The following is a 27,815-nucleotide window of genomic DNA, read 5'->3' as shown; positions in this document are numbered from 1 at the left end:
TCTGCCATGGGTTGCGCAGGCTCCTGATCCAGAGGTGCCTCTGCCAGCTGGAGACGTATAGCGCTCTCCTTTAATTGGGCAAATGTCAATTCAGGGTTCTTAAAAACAAGCATGCTCACATGCCCCCGGTGAGAAGGGGTGTACAGTCCCTCAATAAATTGATCTCTTAGCAGTTTATCCGCTCCGGTGTTAAAAATGGGTTCAGCCAGTGTAAGTGATTTAAGGGCTTCCTGCAGATTTAAGGCAAAGTCTCTCACGCCCTCATGAACTTTTTGTTTGCAATTAAAGAATCGTACTTTAGCTTTGCTGCTGGCAGTGGTTTCAAATGTAGCTTTTAATCCAGCAAATATGCGTTCAACAGTGCCTTTCAGATCAGCTGCCCATGCTGTGACTTCTCGCTTAGCATGGCCACTTAACTGCATCATCAGGAGACTAACACGCTGAACTTCGCCCACGGGGAACATGTCAAAATGGGCCAGCATCTTTTCTCTGAAATCGTCAAGGGTATTAGGCTCACCTTCATACATTGGAAGCCATGGGCCACCCGGGGTATATGGCATCAGCACCGGCATGATGGGCGCCACTCCTTGCACCACTGCGCTACCGGACTCTCTATCAACACTCTGTCTTTCAGCTGCATTAGCGTCGCCGGGTGCTGCGGCATCTCCGTGCTGTGACATACTGTGCCCCCTTAGTTAATCCGGACCCTTCCGGTCCTCCGCTTCCGTCGGGATAGTGTAGATTCGTTCCGCTGTGCAGCAGGATCGGTTTTCCCCTTGCTCTGACGTCAGAGCGCTCAGCTTGGTGCCGGCCACAATGACACGCCCCCTGCTGCTCCCGCCCGCCGCGCGCTCTGTAATGGCGGATTCTGAAGTTTTTCAGTCAGACTGGGGTTCAGGTGATGGCGTAGCTCAATTAACAGTCTCGTGCCTAACGGTTATGAGGTGATTACCTCAGGGGATGGCGGCCATCTTTACTCCATTATAACCAATGGGGAAAAGTCACTTTCAATAGTTTTCAATGGGGAATGGATTTTTCTTTAATAAAGTCAATTTTCAAGATTTTTCATCCAAGTTTTCACAGTTTTGGGCTCCAATCACGGCACACAATACCCGGTATACGGGCTGGCTAGATCCTGTTCGTGACGCCAATGAGACCGGGATACCCAGCACCGGACCAATGGGGTCTGTCTCTTAAGGGGGATGTCACGGGTGGCTTGACCCGGTGCTGTAGCCTCAGGCAATGCACAGTGTAAGGGGTATCGTGAGGGAGCAGGCACTTACTTGATCAGCAGCAGGTTCTCCCAGCGGCGATGATCCCGATCCTGGATATTGGCTATTGTCCAAATGAAAGACTGAGGCACTGAAACGTTTAACCAGTTTACTTTAACATAAAGGGATTTACAACCAGTCCTGTCACCGGAGTCTGTATGGGAACTCTGAATTACTTTGACCCTGCCGGGGTCTTCGCCTCTTATTGTACGCAATCTCTGTGTGGCCCTGCTGCTGTATGTGAACTGGCTGCCGGCCCAATCTGTCCCCTCCGGGTCCTGGTTCGACGGGCAACCCGAGTCCTTTTATCAGCTTACCCCCTCCGGGAGTACCGCTGAACTCTGTCTGTTGCTGCGTCCGGCCCTAGTGAAGCTGATATCACCTCACATTTTTCCGGTTGCTGTATTATATATAATGAATACAGCCACGGATCCGGTATCCGTCTTTGCGCCTGTTCTGGGTAGTGATTAATGCTACCCGGTTCTCACAATGTCCTTTTTCTCTGTCCCTTTTCTCCTCAGGCCGGTGATTTGGGCCTGGAAACCGTCATAGGGCTGTTAGAAATTCAGCTGTATGACCTCTCACTTTCAGCTCCTTAGCCCAACTGCCATTTCTTCTCTCAGACCAGAATGGATCAAGGGGAGTCTCTGGAGCTCCCCCTTCTGGCCGGAGGTGGTAGTGCAGTCTTGCTATTTTAGTATTTGTATTTACTGTCAGTAACTATTTTTGTGGCAAATACCCCTAGGGGTGCCACAAGCACATGGGCTCAAAGAAGTTCCAAGGAGCCACTTGGAAAAAATTAAATAGAAGAAAGAGACAGTGTCCAATTTATGACAAGTAGGAGATATATTAGCACTGGCACTCGGTTTAAAAATCGATTTTAAAATAATAATAATAATAATAATAATAAAAAAACGATTCCCAGCTGCTCATTTGGAAAGCACCTTCCACGTGTTACTGGTAGAAAAAAGAACGGAAAATCAGGGAGCGTCTAACCAACTGCACTATGGGAACCAAAGGAGAGCAATGTGGCTGCATACTTATAACACACTTTTCAGCACAAAAATGTCAGTACTGCCTCTCCACATGTATCCTATGGTTAGTTTAAACTTACCTATCAGGGGAGCGCCCCGTCAGGGCAAGGAAGGGTACTCGGTACCGGGTCCTGCGGTTCACAGGGGATGTCACGGTGGCTGTGACCCGGTCCGTAGGCTTGGGATGTCCGGATAAAAGGGAAAGGTCTTTAAAGGGATAAAGTTAATGTTCGTGACGCCACCTGTGGTATTCGGTCAGGGTGACCAACACTGCTTTAAGGGGGTCCGCTGGGGTGATGTTATGGCAGCTAGATGGTATACATTCCTACAGGTGAAGTATATCCCAGGGCTTCCCAGTGTGTAGGTAATAGAATGGTGAGAGGTGCAGTGAAGAACAAGGACACAGGTTTGCAGTCTCTTTACCTCGTTTACTGAAGTCTTCAGCAGCCTCAGTCCAGGGCACCAGATCACAGGGCAGGCAGAGTCCAGCCGGTTCGAAGGCAAGTCCAGAGTCTCCTTGTCCAGGTGGAAATCAATATCCTTCCCTTGCGCTGTAGTGGTGTAGTCCCTTACTGCATAAGCTTCAAATAAGGGCCTCACAGATGTGGTATCTCTCTCTCTGTTTCCCGTAGTCGGATAGGACAAAACCCGTATGACTGGTGGCTTGAGGCGGTTTATAGGGACTCTAGCATGCCCCGGCTTCTGAGGGGTGCCACCGTGCCTACTGGGTGTAAGTGCGGACAGGTAACATGCAATTAGCTGTCCTGCCGGTCTCTGAAGTAAGACATAGAGGTCCTTACTACCTTGGTGTTCCGGCTACCGGTGCTCTGCGCCTCAGAAAGAGGCAGCCTGCTCGGGGCTTGTCCTCTTTTGGTATCCTCTCCTGTGCTTTGCTTTTCTTCATGCTCGCTGCAATACAATTCTGCCTTCAAAATGTCTATTTCTGGGAGCTGCAGCTCTTAGGGCATGCACAGCTCCGTGGACCATCTGTCCTCCTCAGACAGATGTCTGGAAGTGACTGTGTCAGGAACTGACTCCTGTCTGGAACTAACTAACTTTTCCACCAGATATATATATATATATATATATATATATATATATATATATATATATATATATATATATAAAATATATAGGGAGTCACCTAGTAAATAGGAACAAAAGCTCCCCCTGGTGGCCTAGAGTGTGAATGTGTTGCATGTTTGTGATACCTGGATGCAGTTATCCTTCCTTGCCTCTGAACTTAGCATCACTCTCCCCTGGAGGAAAGCAATACCACTGTGACGACCAGGACCCTGGGGTGCTATATCAGCATCGGAATATATCTCCAGTTGCTCACAAGGCATATGCTACATGTGAGTCAGGTCAGAGGAGACCGGAGACATATCCCTCCCAGTTCACTGACATCTCCCCTCTCACTTCATTGACATCTCCCCTCACACTTCACTGATGCCTCCACTCACACCTCACTGACGTCTCCCCTCTAAGTTCACTGACATCATCCCTCACACTTCACTGACATGGGGCAGCAAGGTGGCTCAGTGGTTAGCACAGCAGCCTTGCAGCGCTGGAGTCCTGGGTTCAAACCCCACCAAGGACAACATCTGCAAAGAGTTTGTATGTTCTCTTCGTGTTTGCGTGGCTTTCCTCTGGGTACTCCGGTTTCCTCCCACATTCCAAAGACATACTGATAGGGAATTTAGATTGTGAGCCCCAACGGGGACAGTGATGATAATGTGTGCAACCTGTAAAGCGCTGAGGAATATGTTAGCGCTATATAAAAAGATTATTATTATCTTCCCTCACACTTCACTGACATCTCCCCTCACACTTCACTGACATCTCCCCTCTCAGTTCACTGACATCTTCCCTCTCAGTTCACTGACATCTCCCCTCTCACTTCACCGACATCTCCCCTCTCAGTTCATCGACGTCTCCCCTCCCAGTTCACCGACGTCTCCCCTCCCAGTTCGCCGAAGTATTCCCTCTCATTTCACAGACGTGTCCCCTCTCAGTTCGCTGACGTCTCCCCTCTCAGTTCGCTGACGTCTCCCCTCTCAGTTCGCTGACGTCTCCCCTCTCAGTTCGCTGACGTCTCCCCTCTCAGTTCGCTGACGTCTCCCCTCTCAGTTCGCGGACATCTTCCCTCTCAGTCCCCTGACATATCCCCTCACAGTTCACGGACATATCCCCTCATCATTCACAAACATATCCCTCGCAGTTCACTGACTCATTTGCACAGTGCTGGTCTGACAGCAAGGATACTCTATAATTGAGCTTATATCTCAATACAGTATAGGATCATAGGTTCTTTGGCATCCACACATGTAACTGTATTATTGATCCTTAGAGTCTGTCGGAATGAGTCACTTTTTTGGCTAGTAGTACTGACATTTATACGCTGAAAAAAGTGTTAGAAGTACGCGGCCATACTGCTCTCCTTTTTGTTCCCCTATGGGTCTTTAGCCCATAGAGCTATTTGGTTACACAGCCTCTGAGGGTCCAATTTAAACTTCAAGGGTCGGTATATTCTGCCATAGATGCCACATTTCAACTAGCCATAGGTCTTTTTCAGGCATACGTATGCGTTGCATCTTTGGCAAACTAAACGGAACCTTGAAGTTTTTTTTACCTAAATTGGACACTGTCCCTTTCTTCTACTATTCTATTATGGAGGATCTGCAGATGATGCAGTTATGGAGGGTGGGGAGGATCAGTAGATGACACACTGTTATGGAGGGATTTGTAAATGACAGTTATAGGGGACTTATGGGGGATTTGTAGACGGCACACTGTTATGGGGACCTGGGAAAATGCACTCTGGGAACTGTGGTTGATGCACTGTTATGGGTGATCTGTGAATGACACACCTATGGGGATCTGTAGTTGATGCACTGTTATGGGGGGGATCTGTGGATGATGCACCGTTATGGGGGATCTGTAGTTGATGCACTGTTATAGATGATCTGTAGCTGATGCACTATTATGGGGATCTGTAGTTGATGCACTGTTATGAGGGATCTGTGGATGATGCACTGTTCTGGGGGTCAGTGAATGACAAACGGTTATGGGGGATTTGTAGATTTCGCACTGTTATGCGGCATAAGGATGTGCTGTTATGAGGCATTTGTAAATAGGGGGATCTGTGGATGATGCACTATTATGTGTAATCTGTGGATGAGGCACTGTAATGAAGATCTGGGGATGATGCAGTTATGGGGAATTTGTGGATGATGCACTGTTATGAGGGATCTTCTGAGGATGCGCGGTTATGAGGCATTTGTAAAGGATGCACTGTTATGGGGAAACTGTAGACAACACTGTTATGGAAGGGATCTATGGATGATGCACTGTTATGGGGGAATCTGGGGATGATGCACTGTTATAGGGATCTGTGGATGATGCACTATTATGGTGAATCTGGAGATGATGCACTGTTATGGTGAATCTCTGGATGATGCACTGTTATGGGGGATCTGGGGATGATGCACTGTTATGGGGGGATCTGGGGATGATGCACTGTTATGAGGCATTTGTAGTGAATGCACGGTTATGGGGGGACTGTGGATGACATTTATGGGGGATCTGTGGATGATGCACTGTTATGGGGAATCTGTGGATGGTGCACCGCTATGGGGATCTGTGGATGATGCACTGTTATGGGGGATCTGTGGATGATGCACTGTTATGGGGGATCTGTGAATGAAGCACTGTTATTGGGGATCAGTGGATGACAAACTGTTATGGGGGATTTGTAGATGACACACTGTTATGGGAATCTGTGGATGTCAGAATGTTATGAAGATTTGGGATGATGCACTGTTATGGGGGGGAACTGTGAATGATGCACCGTCATGGTGAACTGTGGATGACACACTAATGGGAGATCTGTGGATGACACATTGTTATGGGGATCTGTAGTTGACGCACTGTAATGGGGGATCTGTGGATGATGCACTGCTATGGGAGGGATCTGTGGATGATACACTGTTTTGAGGGATCTGTAGATGATGCACTGTTATGGAGGATCTTTAGAGGACACACTTATGGGGGACCTGTAGTTGACACACTTCTGGGGGTGATCTGTGGATGATGCACTATTATGGGAAATCTGGATGATGCACTGCTATGGGGGGATCTACGGATGACGCACTGTAATGGGGATCTACGGATGATGCACTGTAATGGGGATCTATGGATGACGCAATGTCATGGGGGATCTGTGGATGATGCACTGTCATGGGGCGATCTGTGGATGATGCACTGTTATAGGGGATCTGGGGATGATGCACTGTTATGGGGGTCTTCTGAGGATGTGCTGTTATGAGGCATTTGTAAATAGGGGGATCTGTGGATGATGCACTGTTATGGGGGGATCTGAGGATGATGCACTATTATGGTGGTATCTGTGGATGATGCACTATTATGGAGAATCTGGGGATGATGCACTGTTATGGGGGATCTGAGGATGATGCACTGGTATGAGGGATCTTCTGAGGATGCGCTGTTATAAGGCATTTGCAAAGAATGCACTGTTATGGGGATCTGGGGATGATGCTCTGTTATAGGGGATCTTTTGAGGATGCTCTGTTATGGGGGATCTGGGGATGATGCACTGTTATGGGGGAATCTGTGGATGATGCACTGTTATGGGGATCTGTGGATGATGCTCTATGATGGGGAATCTGTGGATGATGCACTGTTATGGACATCTGGGGGTGATGCACCGTTTTGGGGGATCTGTGGATGATATACTGTTATGGGGGATTGTGCTGTGCTGTGTTTTACAGGAGGAAAATGTTTCCATCAGTAAAAAAAAGTGTTATGGGGATCTGTGGATGATGCACTATTATGGGGAATCTGTGGATGATGCACTGTTATGGTGAATCTCTGGATGATGCACTGTTATGGGGATCAGGGGATGATGCACTGTTATGGGGGATCTGGGGATGATGCACTGTTATGGGGACCTTCTGAGGATGCGCTGTTATGAGGCATTTGTAGAGAATGCACTGTTATGGGGGGACTGTGGATGACAGTTATGGGGGCATCTGTGGATGATGCACTGTTATGGGGGATCTGTTGATGATGCTCGGTTATGGGGGAATCTGTGGATGACGCACTGTTATGGGGAATTTGTGGATGATGCACTGTTATGGGGAAACTCTGGATGACGCACTGTTATGGGGAATCTGTGGATGATGCACTATTATGGATATCTAGGGATAATGCACCGTTATGGGGCATCTGTGGATGATATACTGTTATGGGGGGATTAGTTTCTTTCCTGTGCTGTTTTTTACAGGCGGAAAATGTTTCCTTCACTAAAAAAAAAAAAGTGTTTCAGTGACAAAAAGTGAGTGGCACAAAAAAATAAACCACATTGCAAATTGTGGCAGTTCGCTATACAAGAGCATCGCTTTTTTTTTGTGGCCACAAATGATTTCTAGCACTAGAAACTCATAGTATGTTCACACGGACGTTAATAATGTGGGCAAAAAAAAAAGTAATATTCAGATTTTACCGCAATCAGGAGCTGACCCTCGGGTTACTGCCACAGATTTGTGGCAAAGGACTAATGTACATGTGTCTTGTTCCTTCCTCAGTTCCAGAGCCACATCAGGACTAAACACGCATCTAGTGACTTGTCACTTACGGAAATTGTTTTTAGAACTACAGTAAAAATAAATTTGAGGCCGTATATAAGTGGATTTCCTTTTGGACTGCATTTTGATTCCTTTATCAGGAGTGACATTTAAAGAAGCACTCCTCCTCCTCCCATCAAAGTTTTTATCCTCTTAATATATTGCACTCATCATATTATACAGCACGGTGCACTTACAATTGATCATTTTGTCCTTCTACCCAGATAATTCTTCTCTTTTCCTTTAGGTGTATGCCATCATGTCATTAAAAACTGACCAACTGACTCCTTCTAAGCTTTGTGTGGAAACAGGAAGTCAATTTTCTCTGCACAAGTTATGAAATCACTGCAAAAGTGCCTGGCAGGGTGAGGGGTGGGGCAGCTAGGTCAGAAGTTGAGGAGGGGAATGATTTCTGCAGGGACTAGAGACTTCCTGTTTTCTACAGAGAGCAGCGAAGGGTTCAGCTAGTCAGTGTTTAATCAGGTGATGTCATAGACCTAATGGATAAAAGAATTACCTGTGTAGAGGATTTTGAAATTGTAAGTATACAGCGCTGTATAATATGATGACTGCAATATATTAAGAGGATGAAAACTGGTGGGAGGAGGGCTTCTTTAAGCAGAAGACATGGAGGATGCACCTGCCTTCTTCCTGCAGCTTTCCAGGCTGTTGACCCCCAGAGCTGCAGCTCCCTCTCTGCACTAGGCTCGGATTTGTATTTTCTGCATAAAGGGAAGACAAATTTGGTCTTGTGCCTGTCTGTGTAATGTGGCAGCGCAGCCAGAGACGGAGCAGGTCGCTTCCTCCTGCATTGTGCATCTGTGCATTGTTATTGCTGGAGGAGACGAGAACAAAAGACAGGCGGCGGAGGGGACGACAGCCTCCAATCACAGGAGCGCTGCACACCGACTGACAGGTCCGGTAAGCGAGCTGGGCAGGCAAATATTAATGGCCAATCTCAGCCGGGAGCACGACAGCCAATCAGCGATGCTCTTACAGCTTCCATATTGCTGGCAGAAATTCAGTCCTCTAAGGAAAAATTGTGGTACCTTTTCACTAGCTGCATCACTGCTAACCACCGCTTCTGTATTTTTTTTCCTCCCCTCTATCCCTGCCCTCCCTTTCAAGGCAAACTTTTGACAAAAGCAATACCATCATTTTGTGCTCCATTGAGTTCCTCCTTGCAAATGCCTTTCAATCCAGGAAGCCATTAATAAGCCCCAACACACAGAGACACAAGACGAGGAGCTGGGATATCGTACAAATATGCAAAGTGTGCACTCCACACAGCAGACTCCTCGCCTCGTCTCCTAGGGCTGCCGAGACGCGCCAGAAGGAACGAACAACGGACCCCCTCTGGAACAAAAGCACAGCGAACAGGAGGAGGAAGAAGAGAAAGGGAAAAAATCCTCAAGGCAGAGAGTGAGAGGAGGAAAGCGGATCCAGACTGGACCGGGCACCAAGAAATGCAACCCACAAGCAAGCTGATGAGCCTGTTCTTCCTCATCCTGATGGGCACTGAACTCACCCAAGTAGGTTACCCTGCAGCCGTCCTCGTCTCTGATCCCCTCCCCCATTCCCGTGAAAGTGATGGAGTGGCTCCGCCACTTGATATGGTGTATCCGAACCGGAGCATGGTGGCTACTGGCTCAAAATTCTGCTTGGTGCAACCTCCACCCCAGGGACCCACATTGTGTGTTGTGGTCGGGCGGGAGCAGAGGGCATGTGGTGGTGCTGCTGGAGGGGTGTAGTGGTCGGCTCAGCATGTACATACAGTCAGCAACCCATCGGCAGGGCACATAAGGGCGGATTCACACATGCCAGATATCTTGCGGAAATTCCTGTGTCTGCAGGTCTGCTCCCTGCACCTCAGTGGGGCTGCTTCTGCAGAGAGTGCAAGGATTTGTGCAAACCCTGTTCAGATGAATGTGACAGACGCAGAATATTCTGCAGCGTGTGAATGAACCCTATGACAATGTGCCGTGTACTAGGGTAATTGTGCCCTGCGCCGGACACACACCGCACCCCCATCCTTGTAAGAACAGGCATCGCATCTCCGACTACCCCTGACTACATTCGGTGGCATCTCCCTCGCTCCGCCGTGGACTTTTCTTTACACGACTATTCCTTCTGATTGACGGTGACATTTAAATGTCCTTTCTGGGTCTCTGGTGGGAGATATCCAGGGGGTAATTAGTTTCCAGTCTGCTGGAGAAGTTCACCTCCATGAGCGGCTGGGAATCGGCCCAGAGACTTTACGGATTTGTTTGATTACCAGCATAGGAGTCAAGTGAAAGGGGATTTACACTTTCCTAATGAGATTAGGGCTAAAAGTGCTCAGAGCAAGCAGGCGCTGAACCCAATTATATCAGGCTTACAGGACGCTGGAGATTGGCAGGGATTTCTCACCAAGTTTTTTAGGGGGATGTACGGAGGGGAGAGGGGCATTATGTGGATCCCCGCGAGTTGCACAATGTCCTTCCACTTTCCTGCACCCTGTGGTCGGTGTGGTGTGTGGGACAGATTTTCAGTGGGAGGGCAGCATTAATTATGTGTGACATGTATAGCACCATCCTCCTCCGTGGTGCAGTACACTGTGACCACTCGCCAGCAGAGAGCACATACATTGTACAGTACTGTCAGAGAACAGCTGCTTTATTACAGAAGCAGACATAAGTGGGAACCCTGAGAGGCAGCACTTGCACCTCGCTCAGGCGCAGGACGCGGCCCCCATGGGAAGCACAATCACAGCCAACATCAGACAACAGCCAGTGGCACAGCTGAAGCTTTTGATCTGCCCGGGCACAGGACACGAGGTTCCTGAGGGGGCGCTGCGCTGTCCAGGTTAGTAGGCAGTTTACTGTGGTGAGAAACATTGCAAGGAACGACTGTCAAAGTCCCTTTCTTGCACAAGGTGGGACAGAAACTGTAAGGTCAACAGAGGTGACATGTCCTACCCTGGAGATGGCTCATCTGCCGACATCTGGTCCTAGCACGGAGATTACCGACCGCAGAAGGAACAGTGTCCAGAGGTAGCAGAGCTGAGTAGTCGGATCACGGCCACTGGGACATCTACAGCATTACCCTAAATAAAAGAAAACCAATGGGTGGAACTGCAGTCCTATGTAACATCCCAACTAACAGTGATCACTACTGTATCATACAGTATTACCTGCAGTCCTATGTAACATCCCAACTAACAGTGATCACTACTGTATCATACAGTATTACCTGCAGTTCTATGTAACATCCCAACTAACAGTGATCACTACTGTATCACACAGTATTACCTGCAGTCCTATGTAACATCCCAACTAACAGTGATCACTACTGTATCACACAGTATTACCTGCAGTCTTATGTAACATCCCAACTAACAGTGATCACTACTGTATCATACAGTATTACCTGCAGTCTTATGTAACATCCTAACACACAGTGATCACTACTGTATCATACAGTATTACCTGCAGTCCTATGTAACATCCCAACTAACAGTGATAACTACTGTATCATACAGCATTACCTGCAGTCCTATGTAACATCCCAACTAACAGTGATCACTACTGTATCATACAGCATTACCTGCAGTCCTACGTAACATCCCAACTAACACAGTGATCACTACTGTATCATACAGTATTACCTGCAGTCCTATGTAACATCCCAACTAACAGTGATAACTACTGTATCATACAGCATTACCTGCAGTCCTATGTAACATCCCAACTAACAGTGATCACTACTGTATCACACAGTATTACCTGCAGTCTTATGTAACATCCCAACTAACAGTGATCACTACTGTATCATACAGTATTACCTGCAGTCTTATGTAACATCCTAACACACAGTGATCACTACTGTATCATACAGCATTACCTGCAGTCCTATGTAACATCCCAACTAACAGTGATAACTACTGTATCATACAGCATTACCTGCAGTCCTATGTAACATCCCAACTAACAGTGATCACTACTGTATCATACAGCATTACCTGCAGTCCTACGTAACATCCCAACTAACACAGTGATCACTACTGTATCATACAGTATTACCTGCAGTCTTATGTAACATCCTAACTAACAGTGATCACTACTGTATCATACAGTATTACCTGCAGTCCTATGTAACATTCCAACTAAAAGTGATCACTGCTGATCCCAACTAACCCACATTAAACACTACTTTATCATAGTGTTTCCTGCAGTCCTATACAACACCCCAATACAGTGTTCAATACTGTATCAGTGTTATCCACAGTCCTATGTAATGTCCCAACTAACACAGTGATCACTATTGTATCGTACAGTATTACATGCAGTCCTATGTAACCCAACAGATAACACACTGATAACATATTCTATGTTATCTGTACTCAGTTATGTACAGACCTGTATAACACATGGAGATTGTTTGATCACCACTAATGTAGAGGGTGTTATTTACTATCCTATGTACACGGCAAGAAATTGTTACCTGTAGTCCTATGTAAAATAAAAATAGCATTCTGGTATAGGGATAATCTGCACAAAATTATGAACTCAGGTCCATAACATCTTTAATTTAGCAGCACATTGTCCACATATTACCAACAGCCGCAGAAGAAGACTCAGCTGTAAATGCCCCCAGGTGCTTTATAGAGGAACATTCAACACATTCTTCATGTTGAACTGGACACATGAAGTAACAGCAGCTGCAGAGCGGAAAAAAACATTATAAAAACACAGCACAGAAGTGTGGGAATAACTGGAGTTCACAGCTCCACACCTCTGTGCCGTATAATGTATCCTCAGTGCGTATTTAAGTTTCACATTCTGGCTGGCAGGACCTGTGCACTCAGGTCATGTGACCATGATGACATCATCACAGGTCCTTCTGCACTTCTATGTTGCTCTCTGCTTATGATTGGCCAGCCTTATACCAGTGGCAGAAGTGCACACCCCCAGTGATAACCATCTAATAACACCCACTTGTAACTTAGTTAGCAAGGCCGAATAAAGACATTTGTCCATCCAGTTCAGCCTATATTCCATCAGAATAAATTCCCAGATCTGCGTCCTTCTAAAGAACCTAATAATTGTATGATACAATATTGTTACGCTCCAGGAAGACATCCAGGCCTCTCTTGAACCCCTCGACTGAGTTCGCCATCACCACCTCCTCAGGCAAGCAGTTCCAGATTCTCATTGTCCTAACAGTAAAGAATCCTCTTCTATGTTGGTGGGAAAACCTTCTCTCCTCCAGATGCAGAAAATGCCCCCTTGTGACCATCACCTTCTTTGGTATAAACAGATGTTCAGAGACATTTGTATTATTCCCTGATATACTTATACATGGTTATTAGATCGCCCCTCAGTCTTTTTTTCTATACTAAATAATTCTAATTTTGCTAATCTCCCTGGGTATTGTAGTTCCCCCATCCCCTTTATTAATTTTGTTGCCCTCCTTTGTACTCGCTTTAGTTCTATTATATCCTTCCTGAGCACTGGTGCCCAATACTGTACTCCATGTGCGGTCTAACCAGGGATTTGTACATACTGTACTCCATGTGCGGTCTAACCAGGGATTTGTACAGAGGCAGTATAATGCTCTCATCATGTGTATCCAGAAATGCACCCCATGATCCTGTTTGCCTTGGCAGCCGCTGCCTGGTACTGGCTGCTTCAGGTAACTTTATCATTAGCTAGGATCACCAAGTCCTTCTCCATGTCAGATTTACCCAGTGGTTTCCCTTTTAGTGTGTAATGGTGATATACACTTGGACATAACTAAAGATAACTAATTAGGTGCCAAATATTTGATTGCTGATATTTCTGCAACAGAGAGGCGAAATAGAAAAAACGTTAAAAAAAAAATAATTAATCCGCTGTGCAGCCACTGTTACATTGTGTGTACAGTTCAACATGAAAAATTTAGTGAAAGGTCCTCAAGCAAATGCGCATTGGAGAATAGGTGGCCGGGTGCTGGAGGCAAGCTGCCAGACTCTGGAGGATAGGTGGCTGGGCACTGGAAAGTGAGCAGGAGGGTGCTGGAGGATAGGTGGTTGGGTGCTGGAGGGCAAGCGGCTAGGCTGTGGAAGATAGCTGGTCAGGCGAGTGGCCCGGTGGTGTAGGGCAAGTGGCCGGACGCTGGAGGATAGGTGGCTGAGCACTGGAGAGTGAGCAGGAAGGTGCTGGAGGATAGGTGGTTGGGCAAGTGGCCTGATGGTGTAGGGTGAGAGGCCAGGCGCTGAAGGATAGATGGCTGGGCAGTGGAGAGTGAGCTGGAGGGTGCTGGAGGATAGGTGGTTGGGCGAATGGTGTAGGGTGAGAGGCCGGGTGCTGGAGGAGAGGTGGTCTGGTGCTGTTCGCAGAGTGGCCGGACGCTGGATGATGGGTAACTGGGCGCTGGAGGATAGGTGGCGGGTGCTGTAGGGCGAGTGGCCTGAGGATAGGTGTCTGGGAGCTGGAGCACAAGCTGCCAAGCTCCCCCCTCTTCCATCATCCAAGAGCAGATGATTCTGCAGATGACCCCGGTGGGGCAAATTGCCTGGGATAAGGCAGTCTTAAAAATAAGACTGTCACTGCCCAGGGTCTGACCACTGCACAGGTCAAACCAAATTCTCCAGTGTGTAGTGCCCTCTTTATACAGGGTGTAGGTTATACTCTCCGGGCAGAGCTGAGGGGGACATAGATGAGCAATAGAATAATCAATAAATTGTCAGAGGGGTCCAGGTGTCTTCACACATGTTACATGCATATATACATACATTGGTGTAGCAGGGCCAAAACTGACAAAGCCCTTGTGCAGGACACTATATGCTCAGGGATCCAGTGAGCTGCAGATCAGGGCAGCCATTGCCCCTTACAATGCTATGCTCCAGACTAGGACCGCCCTGTGTGTGATTTATGGAGAAAGTATCTCTTGCAGTTAATGACTTTGGACCGAGAGGGTGTAAATCTCACTACCTGCACTGACTTAATTCAGGAGCAAGAGGGACAATGTGTCTTTACCCTGTGTGCTCCAGAGCAGTCTGTATCTGGAGGAGGGGAACATATGAAGGTGCTCAGACTAGGGCCGGGCTTCTCAAACCTCTACTGGGGCCTCAACAGACAGACCAATATGGTATCTGGGCCCCATCACCTGGAGTAGAAGTTAATGGTGGAGTTCACAGTATCTCTAAGGCCAGTCTCACACGTCCAGATAATTCCGGTACCGGAATTATCGGTGTCCGTGTGCTCACGTTGAACATCAGTGTGGCACACGTGCGGCAGCCGTGTGCTGCCCGTGTGCCTACTGAGGACCACACGGACCGTGCAGGAGACAGCGCTACAGTTAAGCGCTGTCCCCTGCTTCTGGTGCTGAAGCCGCCACTCATTTGTTCTCTCCAGCAGCGTTCGCTGGAGAGAAGATATGAAAAATCTTTTTTTTAAAAAAAAAGATCCCTGTCCCCAACCCCCTCCCACCCCCTGTGCCCAACCCCCCCCCCCCCCCCCCGCTGTTAATAAAATACTTACCCGGCTCCCTCGCTGCTTCCTGTCCTCGCCGCAGCTTCTCCTGTATGAGCGGTCACGTGGTGCCGCCCATTACAGTGATGAATATGCGGCTCCACCTCCTATAGGGGTGGAGCCGCATATTCATAACTAATGGGCGGCACCACGTGACCGCTCATACAGGAGAAGCTGCGGCAAGGACAGGAAGCAGCGAGGGAGCCGGGTAAGTATTTTATTAACAGCGGGGGGGCGCACAGGGGGTGGGAGGGGGTTGGGGACAGGGATTATTATTGTTTAAACAAAAAAAACAAAACAATTTTTCATATCTTCTCTCCAGAGAACGCTGCTGGAGAGAACAAATGAATGGCGGCTTCAGCACCACGCTGGGGGGACAGCGCTTACTGTAGCGCTGTCTCTTGCATGGCACACGGACAACATCCGTGTGCGGTACGTGTTTTACACGGACCCATTGACTTTAATGGGTCCGTGTAATACGTGCGCTCCCACGAACACTGACATGTCTCCGTGTTTTCCAAACGGACACACAGTCCGTGAAAACATGCTGACATGTGCAGAGACACATTGATTTTAATATGTCTACGTGAGTCAGTGTCTCCGGTACGTGAGGAAACTGTCACCTCAGGTACCAGAGCCACTGACGTGTGAAACCGGCCTAAATGTTACTTTTTTTTCTCCTGACAACATTACAATAAGTACAAGTGAAAAAATTATGTGGTGAAACTGAATATTGCTGCAGCCATAGAAAGGATTGTGAAGAACATTGGCATTTCTAGGTGTCAACACAACACGTGTGCCTCGCCAACAACCAGGGGGTGCCTCGCTGAGACCATCCTCACAGCTGAAGAAGCGCTGTCACACTGACATCTACCATGTGTATAGATGAAACAAAGCTGAAATAGTCAGAGCGGTTTTCTTGCTGTAAGCGGTGTGCACCCATATAACAGCGGCATCGACATTACAGGAGGTGTCAACCTGCTATCCTATGTAACACCACAGATAATATCTCATGATGTTGTCCAGTATATTTGCACGGAGGACCCATTGCGGTGATCTGTCATCTATGTGACACGCGGCGACTCCCGCCGATCAGCTGTGTCCAGATGTAACAATGTACAGAGCAGAGCTTCAGGGATCTGTACATCCGACCGCTAAAGGCTTCTTTTACACTTCCGTTTTTACAATCTGCACAGGATCCGTCAAAATATTGAAATGACGGATTCTGTGCAGATTGTAAAAAACGGGTGCACTGGGCCCGTTTTTCTGACGGACCCGTCGAGGCTATGTGCACCTGTTGTGTTGCGTCTTTGCAGCGGGTTTCTGCTGCGAAAACGCATACATAACAAAACTCAGGTTAAAAATAATAATAAAAAATTGCAATATTCTCACCTTCTGGCGTCCCGCGCAGCGTTACCTATGCTCGCGATGCTCCAGGCAGCTAGCGTTCCCAGTAATGCTTTGCGTGCAGTGACCTCTGATGACGTCGGTCTCGCGAGACCACGACGTCATTGGGTCATTTTGTAATGCATTACTAGGAACGCTAGCTGCCGGGAGCATCGGTAACGCTGCGCAGGATGCTGGAAGGTAAGAATATTGCGATTTTTTTTTTTTTTATTTAGTAAAAAGAGAGAGCAAGTGAGAATTTCCCTGACTGGAAATTCTTCCACGCATGCTCAGTTTCAAAAGATGGAACCTGTCACTGGATTCCTGCTTTTGACGGTCAGCGACGGATCCTGTGTCCATAGGCTTCCATTATAGCCAACGACAGGCAGAGCAGGACCTGTCACTGAGCGATTTTCCAACGTGCAGAAAAAAACGTTCCTCTGAACGTTTTCTCCGCCAGACGGACAGCGATTTTCCGACGGATCCAGTGCACGACGGATAAAACGGTTGGCCATCCGTCACAATCCGTCGCTAATACAAGTCTATGGGCTTGTTTCCATTTGCGAGAAACACGTCCGTGTCTCGCATGTGGAAACAAAGCTCTGGTGCCGGCACTCCGGAGCGGAGCGTGCGGCTCCATGTGTTGCTATGCGGCCGCACGCTCTGCTCCCAAGTACCGGCGCCAGAGCTTCGTTTCCACATGCGAGACACGGACGTGTTTCTCGCAAATGGAAACAAGCCCTATGGGAAAAAACAGGATCCAGCTGAAAAATTTGCTGGATCCTGTTTTTTCAAAAATCGACGGATTTCAACGCGAGCTAAAAGATGGAAGTGTGAAAGAGGCTTAACCCCTTAATGACCGCCAATACGTCTTTTAACTGACCTGAGATATTAGAGAATAGCCTCCCCATACAGGTGACAATCCAGCAGCTGTCGGCTGTACACTATAGCTGACAACTTGCTGTATCAGCCAAGATCAGTGTTTGCACCTCCCAAATCTGGTTAACCCCTTAGATGCTGCTGTCAATAGTGACTACATCATTATAAATGGTTAACAGAGAGTGAGGGTTTCCTCTTTATCCAAACTGGTGCCCACAGATCATGATTTTGTGGTCCTGATGTTTGCGATGGCAATTCACGACCAATAGAGGCCTTAGAGTCTGATGGCTATAGTAACCTGCTCAGAAGTTTGCGTCATTTAGGTGGTAAAAATACACATTTTCATTTCTGTCATGTCACTTTGCATTAATTCCTGTAAAGCACCTGAAGGATTAATAAACTACCTGACAGCAGTTTTCAATATGTCTAGGGGTGCTGTTTTTAAAATGGTATCATGTTTGGGTGTTTCACCATATATGGAACCCCTAAAGTCACTTCAAACATGGATAGGTCCTTAAAAAAAATAAATTTTGTAAATTTCCTTGAAAAAAATGAAAAATTGCTGCTACATTTTTAAACCTCCTAAAATGCTAAGGAAATAAAATAACATTTTACAAATCATGCTGATGTAAAGCAGACACGATGGAAATGTTATTTATTAATGGTTTGATGTGGTATGACTATCTGGATTAAAGGGATAATCATTCAAATTTAGAAAATTGCAATTTTTTTAACATTTTTCTCAAATTTTTGATATTTTTTATAAATAAACACAAAACATATTGACCTAAATTTACCATTATCATAAAGTACAATGTGTCACGAAAAAACAGTTTCAAAATCACTGGGATTTGGTGAAGCGTTGCAGAGTTATTACCACATAAAGTGACACTGGTCAGATTTCAAAAATTTGGCTCTGTCACTAAGGGGTTAATATCCGTTGATTGGTGTAATGCCAAGAGTCAGATCCTAAATGCTCTTATATAATGACCCACCCTGAATATAAGTCATTAATATAAAAGTCACCACTGGGTGTATTTATATTACCGGTACTTTGTTTCTTACCATATATCGATTTTTTTACTTAAATGCTCCAAATTGGATTATGCAATCCTATGGTAAAAAGCTTTTCTCCTCTACATCAGTGTTTTCCAAATGTATCTCTATACATAGCTAGTAATCAGTCAGTGAGCTTGTCTCTGGTTAGTAAAGCTCATCTCTCTTCTCCTAAACCATCTTCTATATCCTCTATATATGACTGTACATACAGTGGGGCAAAAAAGTATTTAGTCAGTCAGCAATAGTGCAAGTTCCACCACTTAAAAAGATGAGAGGCGTCTGTAATTTACATCATAGGTAGACCTCAACTATGGGAGACAAACTGAGAAAAAAAATCCAGAAAATCACAGTCTGTTTTTTTAACATTTTATTTGCACATTATGGTGGAAAATAAGTATTTGGTCAGAAACAAAATTTCATCTCAATACTTTGTAATATATCCTTTATTGGCAATGACAGAGGTCAAACGTTTTCTGTAAGTCTTCACAAGGTTGCCACACACTGTTGTTGGTATGTTGGCCCATTCCTCCATGCAGATCTCCTCTAGAGCAGTGATGTTTTTGGCTTTTCGCTTGGCAACACGGACTTTCAACTCCCTCCAAAGGTTTTCTATAGGGTTGAGATCTGGAGACTGGCTAGGCCACTCCAGGACCTTGAAATGCTTCTTATGAAGCCACTCCTTCGTTGCCCTGGCGGTGTGCTTTGGATCATTGTCATGTTGAAAGACCCAGCCACGTTTCATCTTCAATGCCCTTGCTGATGGAAGGAGGTTTGCACTCAAAATCTCACGATACATGGCCCCATTCATTCTTTCCTGTACCCGGATCAGTCGTCCTGGCCCCTTAGCAGAGAAACAGCCCCAAAGCATGATGTTTCCACCACCATGCTTTACAGTAGGTATGGTGTTTGATGGATGCAACTCAGTATTCTTTTTCCTCCAAACACGACAAGTTGTGTTTCTACCAAACAGTTCCAGTTTGGTTTCATCAGACCATAGGACATTCTCCCAAAACTCCTCTGGATCATCCAAATGCTCTCTAGCAAACTTCAGACGGGCCCGGACATGTACTGGCTTAAGCAGTGGGACACGTCTGGCACTGCAGGATCTGAGTCCATGGTGGCGTAGTGTGTTACTTATGGTAGGCCTTGTTACATTGGTCCCAGCTCTCTGCAGTTCATTCACTAGGTCCCCCCGCGTGGTTCTGGGATTTTTGCTCACCATTCTTGTGATCATTCTGACCCCACGGGATGGGATTTTGCGTGGAGCACCTGATCGAGGGAGATTATCAGTGGCCTTGTATGTCTTCCATTTTCTAATTATTGCTCCCACTGTTGATTTCTTCACTCCAAGCTGGTTGGCTATTGCAGATTCAGTCTTCCCAGCCTGGTGCAGGGCTACAATTTTGTTTCTGGTGTCCTTTGACAGCTCTTTGGTCTTCACCATAGTGGAGTTTGGAGTCAGACTGTTTGAGGGTGTGCACAGGTGTCTTTTTATACTGATAACAAGTTTAAACAGGTGCCATTACTACAGGTAATGAGTGGAGGAAAGAGGAGACTCTTAAAGAAGAAGTTACAGGTCTGTGAGAGCCAGAAATCTTGATTGTTTGTTTCTGACCAAATACTTATTTTCCACCATAATATGCAAATAAAATGTTAAAAAAACAGACAATGTGATTTTCTGGATTTTTTTTTCTCAGTTTGTCTCCCATAGTTGAGGTCTACCTATGATATAAATTACAGACGCCTCTCATCTTTTTAAGTGGTGGAACTTGCACTATTGCTGACTGACTAAATACTTTTTTGCCCAACTGTACATAGACTGCAGAATGATGTAACAGTGATCTGTTAGTGAGCTGGTCTCTAGTCTATAATGCTCATTTATCTTCTAAACCATTTTCTCCATCCTCTATGTATCACTGTACATATCAGTGAGTGTTTCTCTTCTCCTGAACAATCTCATACTTTCTTGTGAAAGTCTGTGATTAACAGACTACATAATGAGTTACCAGTGATATGTTTGTCAGTTTTTATTTATGGCCTGTAATGCTTATTTCCCTTCAACTGAACAATTTTCTACATCCTCTATGTATCACTGGACATAGATCACTGGAAAATTATTCTGTGGTCTGCAATGTACAGTGATACATAGAGGATGTAGAAGATCATTCAGTTGACGAGAAATAAGCATTAGAGGCCATAGAAGAAAACTGGCAAACATCACTGGTAACTCATTATGTGGTCTGGTAATCACAGTGATGCATAAAGAATGTAGGAGATTGTTCAGAAGGGAAACACTCACTGACAGATCACTGGTAAATCAGTCTGCTATGTACAGTTATACACAGAGGATGTGGAAAATGGTTCAGGAGAAGATAAATAAGCATTACAGACCAGAGACTATTTCACTGACAAATCACTGGTAAATCATTCTGCAGTCTATGTACAATGATATATAGAAGATGTGGAAGATGGTTCAAGAGAAGAGAGATGAGCATTAGTAACTAGAAAAAGCTCACTGATGGATCACTGGTAAATCATTCTGTGGTCTGCTATCAGTTAGCTCGGCTCTGGTTGGTAACGTCCATTTATCTTCTCCTGAATCATCTTCCCCATCCTCTAAATATCACTATGTAAATAGACTGCAGAATAATTTCCCATTGATCTGCCAGTGAGAATCTGTGGTCTGTAATGCTTACTTCTCTTAACATGAATGCTTCTGGGTAGATTTCAGGATAATGATATTCTCTCTACTTATACCACAGATATACAGAAAAGTGTAATATATCATGAACACAGGAAAGTGCAAGATCCAAAGATCTGATGATCATCACCATCTACAGATTAGTGCCTTGCAGCTCTTTAGTGATTTTACTACTCCCAGCAGGATCACGTTACAGAGAGCACACACATTTCCCCTGTCGCAGCGTCTTCACAGCCCTCCGTGCATGTGTGGTGAATTCGCGTTCACGATCGTGCCTGACGCCAGCGGCCGGTGCAGGACCTGCGGACCACAGTGCGCACGCGCCACAAACACTGACATGGTTGGCCGGTTTATAACATGTGACCGGCTTTAATAGTAACCACCAATCTAATATATAAAGGTGTGTGTGTGTGTGTGTGTGTGTCTGTGTGTGTGTGTGTATGTCCGGGATTGGCATCTGCACCGTCGCAGCTACAGCCACAAAATTTTGCGCAGTCACACGTCTGGACCCCGAGACCGTCATAGGCTATGTTGTGAGGCGAAATTTTAACCCCGCGCGTTCCAATTCACCAAACAATTTTGCCCCTATCTACATAATGGGGAAAAAGTGAAAGGAAAAGTGTTGGAGGCAAATTGACAGCTGCCAGATGTGAACAAGGGGGACTTAAAGAGTGAGAGCGATGGCGCCAAAGAGTATATACCGTACAGTTGCTAAGGTGGGGCCCCGACATGGGATACTCACCACACACGGGGATATGAACAAACACACACAAAATGCACGCCACACTACCACGTGCTTGAACACATATCCCACCCTCAGCACACATTTCACCACACATACACCAACCTCGCCACATAAAAGTCGAAACACAAAAGTCGCCGCTCAAAACTCGCCACGCGCAAAACACGCCACGTGCAAAACTAGGCTCACGCAAAACTCGCCACACGTGCAAAATTCACCTCATGGAAAATTCGCCACACGCAGAAAAATTGCCACATGCACAAAAAGCCGGATTACTAATGAGTTCACGACAGCACCCCACATGAGAGAGGGATCCGCCCATAGGAACAGGAAACCTACAGAATAAAAGGAGGCGGTCCCCTCTCCTCCTCAGTTTAGTTTACAGAGTATAAAAAGGGAACCGCAAAAGCTTTAATATTCATTCTTAGCAACATAAATTTCTTAACTCTATACAACCATTACTTGTGAACTTAAAAGAAAGAACTGTGCATAATTTAGGGAGGGTAATACATGGGTGCTGTTGTGGACTCATTAAAAGAGCATTACCGGTAAGTAATCCGGCTTTTTACCCTTCGCCACGACAGCACCCCACCTGAGAGATTTTCAGAGAGTCATTATTTGGGTGGGATTACTGTACTAAGAACAGCTCTACCAAAGGTCAGATCAGAAGACGTAGAAAGGTCAAATCTGACTCTGTAATGGTTGTAGAAGGTAGAAGGTGTGGACCAGGTTGCGGCCTTACATATTAAGTGGATCGGTACATCTGCTTGTTCCGCCCAGGAGGAAGCCATGGCTCGTGTTGAATGTGCCTTTATCCTCACTGGAGGGGTTTCGCCCTTTGATGTGTAGGCCAGACAGATAGCTTCTCTGATCCACCGAGATATGGTAGCTCTTGTGTCCCCATGTCCTTTCTTGTGGCCCTGAAAGGAGATAAGCAGAGCCCTACTCTGCCTCCATGTCTGAGACCTCTCTATATACGTCAGGATGGCTCTTCTGACATTTAAGGTGTGAAACTTATGTTGTTCTGCAGTTACAGGTGAATCAAAAAAGGAAGGTAGAAAAATTTCCTGAGATCTGTAATAGGTGGATGCTACCTTAAGGAGGTATGAGGGGTCAGGCTTTAAGACTATTCTATCTTGAAATACCAGTAAGAAAGGCGGGTCTACTGATAGGGCCTGGATGTCGCTAACCCTTCTAGCTGAGGTTAGGGCTACCAATAGGGCTACTTTATATGTTAGAATATTTAGAGGTATGGAATCTAGCGGCTCAAATGGGGAGCCAGTTAAGGCCTCTAAAACTAAATTTAAATCTCACGGAGGTAGACGGGGAATATGGACCGGATTACTACGTTCACAAGACTTAATAAACCTGGAGACCCACTTGTTAGCTGCTATATTGTCTCCATATAGGGCTCCTAACGCTGAGACCTGAACTCTCAAGGTGTTTACCGATAAACCTAATTCTCTACCTTTTTGTAGGAACTCTAGAATAGGTATTACCGGGACTTGCTTAGTGAACGGTATTGTATAAAAATTTAAGAATTTTTTCCATACCCTACTATATAATAGGGTGGTAGATCTTTTCCTACTTAATAAGAGGGTGTTTACCAGTTCTTCTGAAAACCCCCTTGAACTTAATAACTGCCGCTCAAATTCCACGCCGTCAAGTGAAACCCTTTCACTTGCGGGTGGAAAAATGGGCCCTGGGACAGCAGTTTCTTGTCTAATGGGAGGATCCATGGATCGCATAGACACATGCTCTGGAGACAAGAGAACCATGGTCTCTTTGGCCAAAAGGGCGCAATCAGGATTATTCTTGCTTGTTCCCTCCTGATCTTCCTGATCACTAGTGGTATCAGAGACATCGGAGGAAAGGCGTATGCCAGTTTGAACTTCCAAGGGTGGTGAAGGGAGTCCAACATGTCTGGGTGATCCATGAGGTTCAGGGAGGCAAATCTTTTTACCTGTCTGTTGCCTCTTGTGGCGAACAGATCTATTTGAGGCATGCCCCATGCTTTTGTTATTATCCTGAATATGTCTCTGTTTAAAGTCCATTCTCCTTGGCGTAGTCTGTTTCGACTGAGGTAGTCTGCTTTGGTGTTTTCTGCCCCTCTGATGTGTAGGGCTGTTAAGGATGCAAGATGAGACTCTGCCAACTGGAAGATGTCTGCTGCTATGGTCATCAGGGTTCCTGATCGCGTACCTCCTTGACGGTTTATATATGCCACTGCGGTGGAATTGTCCGACAGAACTCTCACATATGCTCCCTGAAACTGTGGAAGAAAATGACTTAAAGGGACACTGTCACCTGAATTTGGAGGGAACAATCTTCAGCCATGGAGGCGGGGTTTTCGGGTGTTTGATACACCCTTTCCTTACCCGCTGGCTGCATGCTGGCTGCAATATTGGAGTGAAGTTCATTCTCTGTCCTCCATAGTACACGCCTGCACAGTGCAATCTTGCCTTGTGCAGGCGTGTACTACGGAGGACAGAGAATGAACTTCAATCCAATATTGCAGCCAGCATGCAGCCAGCGGGTAAGGAAAGGGTGTATCAAACACCCGAAAACCCCGCCTTCATGGCTGAAGATTGTTCCCTCCAAATTCAGGTGACAGTGTCCCTTTAAGGCATATTCTACCGCTTTTAACTCTTTCCAATTGGAAGAACATGTTAACTCTGCCTGATTCCAGGTGTCTTGGACCAGATTATCTTCCATATGTGCACCCCACCCCATAGGGCTGGTGTCAGTGGTAGTCCTCTTAGAAGGATCTATCATCCATGGTACACCCTTTAAAAGGTGATCCATATCTAGCCACCAGGATAGGGATTTTATGACATCTCTGGAAAGAGTTAATTTACTCTCCAGATGCCGTCCTCTTCCCCTGCACTGACAATACTTCATACTGTAATTGGCGGGTATGAAATTGAGCCCACGGTACAGCTGGTATACATGAGGATAACGATCCTAGTAAGGACATAGCCTTCCTCAGGGTCATGTAGGGTTTTTTCATTGCCTCTGACACCTTTGATTGTATAGTTACTTTTTTTGAATGCGGGAGGAAGCTTTTCTGACTTACTGAATCTAGCTGGATTCCTAGAAATATTTGAATGGTGTCTGGATTCAGCCTGGACTTTTCGAAGTTCACGATCCAACCCAACTCCTGTAGGGATGAGATCGCATTAGATGACCGCATTTTACATTGAGTTATGGAATCTCCTATTACTAGAAAATCATCCAGGTAGGGTATTATCAAAGTGTCCTGCTGGCGTAGATGAGCCATCACTTCTAGAATCACCTTTGTAAAGATGCGGGGAGCCATAGAAAGCCCAAAGGGCATTGCTACATATTGAAAGTGACGAACCTGTCCTGCCAGGATGACTGCTACCCTTAGGTACTGCTGGTGTTCGGCATGTATGGGGAGATGATAGTAGGCATCTTTTAGGTCTATCCCGGCCATGACACACCTAGGGAACAAAAGTTTGATGGCAGAACTAATAGATTCCATTTTAAAGGTATGGTTACACAAAAAGGAATTTAATTTCTTAAATTTATGATGGTTCTAAATGACCCATCTGGTTTATTGATCAAAAACAAAGGGGAATAGAACCCCTTTCCTTTTTGATCCTGGGGAACCTCTATCAAGACTTTTTTGGATAGAAGAGATAGGATTTCTGACTCTAGAGCTTCTTGTTGTTCCCGTCCTTCTGGCAATGTTACTATAAAAGAATCCCAAGGGATTCTATTAAACTCTAATTTTAATCCATATCTAATAATGTCCAGAATCCAATGGCTAGATGTTATTTGTTCCCATTTAGAAAAGAAAAATTTTAATCTACCGCCTACTTCATAGTTAGCGGTACTTGCCATGCTTTGTATTATAGGATCCGCTAAACAGAGGACCTTTTTGTTTAGGATCCTTTGTCTCCCAGCGATCCCTTTGCTCAAACGGTTTGTTTCTGGTAAAGGGTCGTCTTCTGAAGGCTCTCCTGTAAGACGGAAGATATTGGTTAGGGAAGCCTTTCTTTCGCTCTCCCGCTTTATTTAAAAGCTCATCCAGTGTTTTTCCAAAAAGGAACTCACCCTGGCAGGGGATCGCACAAAGTTTTGCTTTTGCCTGTGCGTCCCCTTTCCAGTTTTTTAACCAGAGTGCTCGCCGGGCTGTGTTCACTAGACCGGCTGATCTGGCTGCTAAGCGTAGCGAATCCACAGAGGCATCTGCCAGGAATGCTATCGCTTTTTTAATTAGAGGGATTTTCGGTAGGATTGACTCTCTCGAAGTTCTACCTCTAATTTGTTCCTCCAGCTGTTCCATCCACACTAGCAGCGACCTTGCAGTGCAGGTACTAGATATAGCTGGCCTGAATGCTCCCGTGTTAGCCTCCCACGATCTTTTTAGTAAGGCTTCTGCTTTACGGTCTAACGGGTCTGTCAGGACCCCTGAATCCTCCACTGGCAAGACCGATTGCTTAGATGTGGAAGCTACTGCGGCATCCACCTTCGCCCAAGAATTCAGCTCCTCGTCGCTGAAGGGATAGCGTCTTTTAGAGGATGATGGTAGGAAACCTCTTGTATTTTGCTTATCCCATTCTTTTTTGATAATCTCTTTAATAGTGGGTATAACGGGGAAGGATCTACGTTTTTTCTGTCCTAACCCCGCAAACATGATGTTTTGAGCTGTTTTCTTCCCTTTCTCGTCTGGGCACCCCATTGTGCTCCTGACAGATCTTACTAGGTTGTCTACACTGCTGTTGGGTAGACAAAGCCACCCTTCATCTTCAGATGAACTTGGCTGGGATCCAGACTCGTCCGAGGATTTTTGTATCTCCTCTGACTCTGAACTTGCTGGGGATCGGGACCTGCTTGGTTGGCGGGTACTGGTGCTACTTGTATGTGCTAACCCCTGCATTTCTTCCCGGATTATGGCTCTGACATCAGATGGAGTCATTATATTCTCCTGCCTCAAGGTTTGCATGATGCACTCTGAGCACAACCTCTTAGTATAAGAATCCGGGAGGGGCTGCGAACAAAAGGCACATTCCTTGTGCTTGGACTTATGTGTCCTTTTTTTAATCTAGAGGAAGGATATAGGAGGAACATATATCAGAATATGGGAAGAGTTTTTTTTTTTTTAAACTCACCCAGTGAAGCTGACAGGTACAGGTTCTGGAGGCGGATCTTTTTTCAGGTGATCTTTTTGTTTGGTGGTAGATCTCCTCTCTGGAGGCTGACCACCACTCTTAGTGCTGCTCCTAGCGCTCCTCTCCTTGCTGGGAGAACACTGCTCTGCTGCGGGCAGTTGCGCTTCGTCGGCCGGTGAAGCCATCTCGTACACACCGGCCCGACGCCATTGCCGCTTTTTTAAACATGGCGCCGAATCTCCTGCCTCCCCGGACCAACCCGGAAGTGCTCCGGCGACTTCCGGGTTAGACACGACGCTCTCACTCACCATGCAGCGGCCAGAGGTATTAAGCAGGCCGCTGCAGTGCGCGTCCTCATGGAGCCGGGCGGACCCACGGTGACCGGACCCGGACCACGGATGTTTGGCCAGACGAGGGGGGGAGGCTGCAAGCCGGGGCTCCCCCGCCGCTGCTTCTGGAACCGCAGC

At 46.3% G+C, this 27,815-nt stretch overlaps 1 protein-coding gene across 1 annotated transcript in view; it reads left to right on the top strand.

The window, feature by feature from the left end:
• The first annotated feature begins 8,981 nt into the window (after nt 1-8,981).
• Nucleotides 8,982-27,815, top strand: part of OLFM1 (olfactomedin 1) — an 87,268-nt gene continuing 68,434 nt past the window's right edge. Inside the window, exon 1 of the mRNA XM_069747485.1 lies at nt 8,982-9,482. Coding sequence (XP_069603586.1) covers nt 9,417-9,482 — 66 coding nt within the window. The 5' untranslated portion in view covers nt 8,982-9,416. The remainder of the gene's footprint in view (nt 9,483-27,815) is intronic.

Source organism: Ranitomeya imitator, chromosome 2 (genome assembly GCF_032444005.1).
Source record: "Ranitomeya imitator isolate aRanImi1 chromosome 2, aRanImi1.pri, whole genome shotgun sequence".
Lineage (NCBI taxonomy): Eukaryota > Metazoa > Chordata > Amphibia > Anura > Dendrobatidae > Ranitomeya > Ranitomeya imitator.
The sequence above is the reverse complement of the archived record's forward strand: the minus strand, read 5'-3'. Positions and strand labels throughout refer to the sequence as shown.